The sequence below is a fragment of the Calidris pugnax genome, unplaced genomic scaffold (assembly GCF_001431845.1).
Source record: "Calidris pugnax isolate Ruff unplaced genomic scaffold, ASM143184v1 scaffold17, whole genome shotgun sequence".
Classification (NCBI taxonomy): Eukaryota; Metazoa; Chordata; class Aves; order Charadriiformes; family Scolopacidae; genus Calidris; species Calidris pugnax.
In genome coordinates this window covers 9249483-9259106 of record NW_015090794.1, presented here as the reverse complement: position 1 = coordinate 9259106, position 9624 = coordinate 9249483, and the positions used below count along the sequence as shown (strand labels likewise).

The 9624-nt window shown below is 38.7% G+C and overlaps 1 protein-coding gene across 1 annotated transcript; it reads right to left on the bottom strand.

Annotated features, from left to right (window-relative positions):
* Positions 1-6735: 6735 nt before the first annotated feature.
* On the bottom strand, positions 6736-7610 carry LOC106884687 (coiled-coil domain-containing protein 70-like). Its single transcript, XM_014936211.1, is given in 2 exon segments — positions 6736-7296; positions 7299-7610. Coding segments are annotated over 2 exon segments (873 nt in total).
* Positions 7611-9624: the final 2014 nt, after the last annotated feature.

The following is a 9624-nucleotide window of genomic DNA, read 5'->3' as shown; positions in this document are numbered from 1 at the left end:
CAGAATTTTGGTGAGGTGTACAATATATCCATATAGAATCATAAACACAAGTCTTACAGCTTGCAATATTTACATGACAGTGACTTTGTATACCTTTGGCATAAGTGTCTCTCCAAGTCAGATTTTCAAAGAAATTCTGTGATCTGTTTACTTTAAAATGCAAACTGAACTCTTTTGTAACTCTAGTCTGAAATTTTCCATTACTGCTAAATTCCTGATGCATTTGAAGGTCTTGCTTTTTGTTTTCTGTGCTTCAGGCATCAGTGTGTGAGGCACTGGTTGAAGTCTCAGCCAGCTCTGAATCGTCCCAAAGAGAGAGAAAGGAGAGCCTAAAGACTTGTAGAGAAATTAATCTGTACAGTTAGGTCAATACATGCAGTAATTGCTAAAATCCTCCTGAGGTGTAAGCTTTGAGCTCAGCTTTTTTCATGGCTCATTTAATGTTGCAATGATTGAATAAAGGTGAAGTGAAAACATCCTTTGCTGGGAGTGGAGAAAAGATACCACTCCACTCAACTTTTCGGCAACAGAGAAAAAGTCTAGATTTCTCCCTAATCCTAAAAAAATAATATAAGTGCAACTGAAGTGTTCAGTTTGGTCAGGGCTATTGCTTCTGTCGCTAAACTGCTGACTTTACACTTGCATCCTCTTCTGTATGGCAGATGTCAAATATTTTAATTTTATTGCATGGACATTGTTGCATATAAAGTTAATGACTTTGGGAGTTTCAGGGAAGATGTTGGTTTCATCTCATGGAGTCCGTGCCCATCTCCAAAGTGGGGATGGACTCCCCCAGTGCCACCTAGTACTCTGAGAACACTCACAGGGATACCATGGGCTTAGTGCGTTCTTTGGGTATTTCAGGTCACTTTGCTAGGTGTTTTAGCCATTCCTCATTCCACTTAAGTGCAGTCTTGGATCCATACATCTATCAGGACTGGAGCTAAATTACTTAATTATGAGTTAAACCAATGAGATTTTTACTTCTCTTGAGCAGTCTCATTAATAGAGGCAAATCTGATCTTCCAAGGCTAGAGAGCTGGGCACTGCAGTATGAGGGGATGTGTTACTCTGTATTTATTGTAACAGTAAGATTTTAGTATTCTAATAGAATTGAACTTCCACGGGTAAGGAGATTATTTTAGACTCTCTTTCTGAACTATGCTCAAAACATGACCAAAAAATTTTATCTTTCTCTTTCTTCTTTTTTTTTTTTTCCTTCTTTTCTCCAGGGTGGAGAAAAAAAGGCATTTTAAAATGTACCACCTTCATGTTTTCACCAAAACAAAAATGAAGGAGAAAAAGTTGAGTGAAAGACTTTTTACTCTGTTCAAAGTGGGACGGAAAGGGCCAAGGGCTACCTGGAGCAGGAGCAGCATTGATTTTATGCAGGTGAAAAGGTGAGGCCAAAGTTTGGTACTTTCTGCTCTCCAGAGCTCTGATGAGAGAAAACTCATATTGAGACTTCATTTGAAGAAGTTGATTACTTCCAAAGCCTTGGCTCCTCTATGAATTCATTAAGTGATACTTTCACAATTTGAAAAGTTCAGAAAAATTACTACTAATCAACAAATTCATTTGTTATGAATTATTCAGTTAGCTCTGGTTATGAGGGTTGTGTTCCTCGTGCTGGAAGGAGCCCCCAGGGAAGGTGGGGAAGCCCAGAAAAAGCCAGAAAACAGTAATGGCCATTTCCTACCTGGGTTAAACCCTGAGATAAGGTGTGTGCTTGGCAAAGCAAGCACCTCTCCAAATCTCAAATTGGGAATGAGACATGAAAACAGAATAAAGCTCACTAGCTCACTGCTGATTTGGTCTGTATCCAGTGAGAGTTGCAAACCCCTAGTTATCTTGTATTTTATTCCTTTGAAGTCGCCTTTATTTTCTTTTTTTAGTCTTTAAGTTCCTGTTCCTATGACCTCCCAGACATCTAATTTCCCAGAATATGGTTTCTTATCTTTGACAACTACACCATGTTCAGCTCATAGAAACTGAGCAAAACAAAATAAGTCTATCAGCTTCAAAACATATGTATAGAAACAACAAAATCTTATCTGCAAGATTTCTTCAGTTTTTACTTGTAGTTTTAGATCTTTTATTTATTAAAGAGTTTTCTTTCCCATAGTGACACAACCAAACTGCAATCAAGGAACTACTAGAGGAAAAAAAAATTGGAGATAAGGAGATACTGGAGCAGTATCACAGAAGGAGTTACTTGTACTGTGGTGTATTGTCTAGCTTAAAAATTCAAGGTAGTGCTAAGTCAGGACATGCATCTTGGCAAACTTCAGCTGTGCTTTTCCCAGAACAGCTGGATGGACCTGCCAAGAGGAAAATCTGCTGCCGAAGCACCTTGGAGCTGACGAGAGTAAAGTCCTGCTCCCAGCTGGGTGTCAGTTCTGTCCTGTTGGGTGCAGAGTGCCAGAGGGGTCAGCGAGAGCAGGGCAAGATCGGAGCCTTCACAGGGTGATGTGAAGAGAAGGAGCAGGAAGGAAAACTTTGAAGGAATATACAAACAGAAAATCTGTGGAGAGGGAGAGACAGAAAGGAGATGGTGAGGTAGAGAGAAGAAAACGTTGAGAAAACAAGGACAGTGTGTCAAGTAAAAAGGAAATCCCAGAAATGCAGATAAGAGAAAGGAGAATAACAAAGCCAGAAGGCTTTAAGGCTTACTTCCTCAATGTACAAAGCAGCAGAGATATCATGCTGAGCTTGCTCAGCGGAAGCACAATGTGAAAGAACAGAAAATAACCAAAGGAAGCTGTTTATGGCCTAACTTTATGATAAGTAACATAGACGACATCTGTAAGTATAGCTCAGTGTGGGTTAAGGCGTTGGGGTAACCACATCCACACCTATACTACATTGACTCTGTTCCTGTTTGCTTCAAGACAGCAGTGATGGAGATTAGACCATTTGTAATCACTTCACAGCTATAAAGTTTTGTTTGACCATGCAAAGGTAGTTAAGAATAATTTATCCCTAGTGCAACTATATGTATTCACTGGAGTTACTCAGAGGAGAAGCTGGTGTGCAGTATTTATAATAGAAGCAATTAGCACTGAAGCACAAATGTTTATAGCAGACTTCACTGTGGCTCGTTTTTAATTATTTTACAACTTATGTACCAGTTTAATTATATAGCTGAGTTAAGCTGTATAAAAGTGACATTGTTATGATACAGTCACTTGAGATTCTGGCTTTTATAGCTTACAGGACCAAGCATAATCTTCAGAGAGCTCCCATTGTCATTAGAGCTGAGAATGTTTAGCATCTTGTAGGAGCATCTTGGCTTCTTAGAAGGTTTACCCAGTACCGGTTGTCATTGAAAACAACATGATGATGCCATAACAATAAAACCTGACGTAACATGTTCTTCAAATCTACTTGTCTAGTTCTATAAAAGTTTCAAGCAAACAAGTTTACGTGGTTTCTCACCCCTTCTCCCCAATTGCACTACCTGCATACTGCAGCCTAAACACAACCTTTTAGGATTCCCATTCCCAGCTGCTCTGTGCACCAGTTAAGAATGTGTACCCTGAATGGAGGTCAAGAGTTGAGAGATATTAAAGAACGAATCCATGAAGCTAAGAAAAAAAGCTATTTTTCTAGTAGATGACTTTCACTGGAAAAGGTACCTTAGCTTTACTATGTCTACATAATCGGTTCCTAGAAAGAGTAAGGAAGAACTGAAGAAATTTATGTCTCTGTATCTTTCTGATGTGCTGTTCACTGCAAGGCCACTTCAGTGGTCTTTCTTATGAGAGGCACTTTGAATGTCTAAGATACAGTTAATAGGTAATATGCTAGATTTAATTAGTGTCCTACTTAAGTGAGGAGTCTTACTGAGCAGATTTAGAAAAGTTGAATTTTTATCATCTGTTTCCTAGATTAGCATGGAGCATGGTTTCCTCTGGGACCGAGTAAATTAGTAGTGTGTTATCAAAGCTTATGGAGCTAAGCCAATCTACTGCTGCTGAGCTTTCTGTGGGCCCTTCTCTCTGAATTTCCTAGCTAAACAATGGTGTTGCTGGTAATTTCTCCTTGTCTCATCCAAGGCAAGAACGCATCTACTGGATTGATTGTGTTTTAAGACCTGTTTCTATCTGCCTTGATGCTGAGTTTCCAGCCCTCTCAGAATGGATACCAGCATGAGGCTCTTGACCCAACTCCCCCACTGAAGGGACCTGTTGGAGCTTACGCTGGGGTGGGAGCAGTGACGTGGAGTGAGTGGTACAGCATTTGCATGGGCACACAGGGCAGCTGGTACAGATGAATCTGCGTAGTGCTGCTTGCTCCTAGAGTGCTTCCTGAGGCAGATGATCCTCTTAGTGGGGGTTAGATGAAGCTGACTGGGCAGTCATTGATGCACAGGGAGTCACGGCCAGGAGACATTCCTTTTTCTCCTGGGAAGAGAGTGGTTAGTCCTGAAGGGAAGTACATACAGCTGATGGTTCTTTGGTGCTGCATATCAGGGACACAGGCTTGTGAGAGATGAAAGGAATGAGACTCTCCAACTTTACTTACTTTGTCTCTTCCATGGAAACAATGAATTAAGTCTATAGAGTACAATTAAGAAGAGCTTGTGCTCTGCATCCAAACAGCAGCACCTGCCCCTCTTGTGTATGAAAACATGGAGACTCCCAAGAGATTTCCAACTGTTTGAGTTACTTATTCTATTTCTCTACATGGAAGAGATTTTCTTGTCTTTTTGTCTTTGCCCTTTCTGTAATGTATTGCCAGTGAGGCTTATTTAACAAAAGTATTGTCATATATGCATATCTATTAGTTGCCAGATCATGTTAAGTCTCAGCTGGTCTGTTTTCCTCTGTCAAACTTAATTACAGTCCAGGAGACAACATAACATGACACAAGTGACAAAAATTGACACAACATGTCACAACAAAATGTGTCAGCCTGGAATATACAGAAGGCAGTTCCCCAAGCAAAGAAGTGATCCCACCTGTCCCCCAACTCTTCTCTCAGCTTCCTCTCCTATACGGATGAGTTCCTGGTTCTCAGCTTGACTCATGTTGTCTAAAAATTAAATTGTTTTCTTTCCTTATTGCCTGTCAAATCAGAAGTCATGTCCTGTATATTATTTACTAAATGTCCTTTTTCGTATATTATTGTTCTATAAGGCAATTCCTGCAGCCTTGTTTACATCTGGCCTTGTTTCTAATTCCTTCTAGTTCCTGTCTAGCTTATAGCTCCCTACATCAAACCATCATCTTCAGTCAGACATCACATCTGCTCTCCTTGTTCTTGATCAGCATTAATGAAACACCCACCACTATTACATTCCTTTGGGCTTTATTTTTCTTGGCTACGTAGTAAATAATTTAGATTCTGAAGAGATAACAAAATTATCTGCTTGGGTTTTGTTGATATTCTGCAAAAGCTACAGTCTTAAGCTGAACGTTACAGCCATGTCCTTTACAGTCAGAGTAGATGTTGGGACTAGTATGAGAAATTCTCTTCTAAATATATTTGAGAGAGGGAAAGATTTTCTTTAATCATATTAATGATGTCCTCATGATCAAGAAATATGTGAAACAGGCAGTTTCTCCAATAATGATTCTCTCCCCGAGAGATTTATTTTGCATTGGTGAGTGAACATCAGTCCAATTTCTTACACTGGCCAGCCTCCACTGAAATTTTGTTTTGATTATGAGATGCCATATTTCAGAATGACTTCAAGAACTTGCATTTGTTTGACTAAGTGTCATGGAAAGCTAACAGCTGAAAAATTGTAATGTGGAAGGAACATGTATGAGTGCTCATACTTATGAATTAACTCCCCTGTTAACAGAAAACTCTTGAATCAAAATCAATTGATTCCTATCATATGTTTTGGGGTATTTTTTCCTTTTTTTTTTCCCCTGATAAAGAAGGGGAGCATTTGGCTTTGTGAACGAATTGCTTTATTGATTTACTACTGAAGTTGCTGAATCAGCTATCTTGTTAGTGTTGCTTTTTAGGACAGCAAAAATAAAGAGGTATAATTAAATCCAGATAATGCATTGCCAACCTCATGCAGCTATTGAGCCTAGCTATATATATATATACATGCCTCTTTGTATAATATACTGGTTTGGCTTTGGAAAGACAGAAGTCTGGGTTGTTGCATTACTTTGCTCCTCTAAATAATTGATTCAAACAAGTGATACAGTGGAGAGCACAGCTAATATATTTGCCTTAAAATTATTGAACTGAACTAGCCAATCTTGATTTTCTTTAATTTAAAACTGAACTTCAGAAATTCTCAGTTAAATATTTTTAAAGTTATAAGATGGAGATCTGAAAAAATGCAGATAAGAAAAGGTAATTGCGATTAAGTGTAGATGACAGACTATTGTTTTGACCTGGACAAAAGACATGGATACCATCTGAAGCAGGCTCAGTAAACACCAGGTGCATTTCGATCTGAAAGGCTGGAGTGTGCGTCTGTGCATAACTCATAAGCACACCTCAATGGAGCATTTTGAGAAAGGAACTGCAATTAATGAATTTGACTGCTGGAGCTGGGAAGTCAAGGTAAGAGAAATGAGAAACCAATATGATAAAATGAACAAACACATTAATAAAGCTAAAACAACAATATGAACTTAAAAAAAAATTCTTAAGTTTCATCATGACTTTTTCAAGCTTCTGGAGTGAAAGGAGTAAGGCCTGTCTCTGTTTTGGCACTTATATTCTGGTCAAAAATGAAGTTGTGCTTCAGATCTGCTTGATTTACTCTGATGTTTCATTTCCAGTGTTCACAGCTGAGCCACAATTGCGACACAGATTGTTCTCTTCTGTTTCAGGTAATTTCTTCTCTGCTGGAGGAATATATAGATCTTTCAAGAGGGAAAATTTCTTGTCCCGCAGGGCTTCTGCTACATCCCACAGAGCTCTTTTTTCCTTTTGAATCTTCCTGTCATTCTCCCTGAAAGTGATAGATTCTTCCCAGAGAATCAGTTTGCTGCATGAGATAGCCAGCTCTTCCTCCCAGAAGATCTTGTCCTTCTTCCAGGAAGCCATATAGTCCTTCCAGAAAGCCTTGTTCTTTCCCTGCAGAGCTTTACTCTTTCCTTGCAGGATTTTGTTCTTCTCATAAATGGCTTTATTCTTTTCTTGGATATCTTGACTGTGTTTTAGGAAAGCCCTGACTGCAACCTGACCAGCCTTATTCCTTTCTTCAAGAACCTTGATCTCCTCCTTAGCAGCCTTCATTGTTTTCCAAAATCCTTCAAGCTTTTCCTGAATGCTACCAACTTGTTCCTGGAAAACTTTTTTTTTTTTGTATGGAAGTCCCTAATCTTCTGTGGGAAGCTGTTGCTTTCTTCTAAAACAATCCTGATCTCTTCCACGCCAGCTTTGTTCTTTTCCTTGAAGATTTCTATTTCCTTCCATAAGGCTTTGGTCTCCTCCTGAAAGGCTTTGATCTCTTCATGGAATTTCTTATTTGCATTGCAGAAGGCTTTAATTTCCTTCTTGAATCCCCTTTTCTCTTCTTTCAAAAGATGCTTCTTCTGGAAATTGGATAATTTTGCCTGGAAGTTCTTATTCTGTGTCTTTGAATAGCAGAAAGCAGGTGTTTCACTACCTTGTTTTATTTGCTCCATCCTTTGATTATGTTTTTGCTTCCTTTCATTTGGATTATAACTGGCACTATAGAAACTGGATGCTTGGATCTGACAGGGTGAAGCAACAAAGTCTTCAAGGACCAATGCACTGTTACGCAGGACGCAGGCTGCTTCTTCCAGTGAAACAGGGAAGGTGTTTGTGCAAAGACACTGTTAGGATCCCTAAAGCAAGTTCAAAGAATACAAAAGCATGTAGCATTAGCTATAAATTCCATGAACTGTAATTAAGCTGTGTTACATTAAGAAATTCTCAAATAAAACTAATCAGGCCATTCCATAAATGTAGTATGAGTCAGGCTATTAAAAATTAATGGTGAATGATTTTCCAAAGTGACATGTTATTTGGTACCTCTATTTTCAGAATTGAATGTGATGTACTTAAAAGGAGCTTGTCACACAGTGTGCCACTAGTCACAAGCATTGTATTACCTTATCACCAATTCTTTACCAAAGACCTTACAGCTGTGCTGCTGTTTGCATCGACAAATCTGTTCACCGAGTACTGGGCACTGTGTGCCTTAATTTTAAAGGAAATTGTACCTTTTAAATTGTACCTTCCTTTTAAAGGAAATTTGTACACAAATACTTGCCTTCTACACCTGTACTTCTAGTTTAGTAGTACCATGAGCATAGCCCAAGGGGAAGAACAGTTTATGTTCTATGAATTATGCTCTGTGAGGAGATATGAATTCTTTGCACAGGTGTTTAAATGTACTTTGTCATTTTTGATCATTCTTTCAGGAACACTTCTGTATCTTTTCTGTTTTAGATTTTATCTTTTAAGGTTTATGAATTAATGATTCCATGAAATACACTGAACTCTTGCAGCTAATGACCTTTTTTCACCCCATAGACTACTTCTGTTAGCATATGTGAGCGCATGTGTTTGTGGATATAGGAGGAAAGTTTTGTTCATTACAGTAGTATGGTAATTAATGGGAATATAGAGGTGCAATCCCATGTAATTTGCACTTCAGGTACTTCTATTTATACCTAGTTGTTTGGAAAGCAGAGTTAACAGATTCAGTAATACTGTATTGTTTGCAAGGGATAAGGAAAATCAACTTAATACTATAAGTAACATATGACCTAATGGCTGTGAGGAAAATCTGGCTTTGCTAATAAGCAGTGAATATCTCACACACATCCATGAACTCTGCTTCTGGGAAAACCAGGCAGATTCACTATTGAAGTTCTGTTTGGTGCACAAAATGTTCAGGGTACACTTTCCTAAAAATATGTCACGAGACCTTTCTCTGAAAGACCTTTCCCAGGATGGATGAAGTGGTTAGCACGTCTGTATCTCTCACTATCCTGTGGTGTTACATTTTAAAAACTAGTTTTTAAGACATATAAGATACTTTGGATCCCTTTTTTTTGTAGACTAATTTGCTTACTCTTTTTATCTGTAAATCAAATCTTCAGTATTAAAATATGAGTAAATATTTTCTGCACCATAACCGACCCCCTTCTTGGTCACTCTTGTGCTGCCTTTGTTAGCAGAGCTCGCATCCTGCAGGTGAGGAGCTTGGAAACCATCGCAGCCAGTTCTAGAATGCGGAGTAGTTGCTAATCATCCCTAGTTGTGAAGTCAGGCCATATGGGTTTCACTTCTCATTTGTTGGCCCTAGCCACCTCTCAGGTCTGGATCCAACATGTCTGATGGCAGAAAAATCACAAAATAGGAGTATTTGAATCTAAGGACAGAATTTGGAAATTGTGGTTTTCAGTTATCACTAGTTTCGTTAGTTTCCCATCCAGAAAATCAAAGGTTGACTCTTAAACTAATTTAATATTAACAAAAACATGTGGTCCTTCATGACTTAAAGCAGCTGAAGACTGAATTTCTTTCTAAAGGGAGCCTTTGTTTCAACAGCAGTTACTGATTTGATGCAGCAGTTTACCAAATGTTATTCTTTGGCCTGTGTTATGCAGGAGGAAAAGCTCTTACTACATAATTGTGTCATCTCTAACTATAAAATGTCTCATGTTG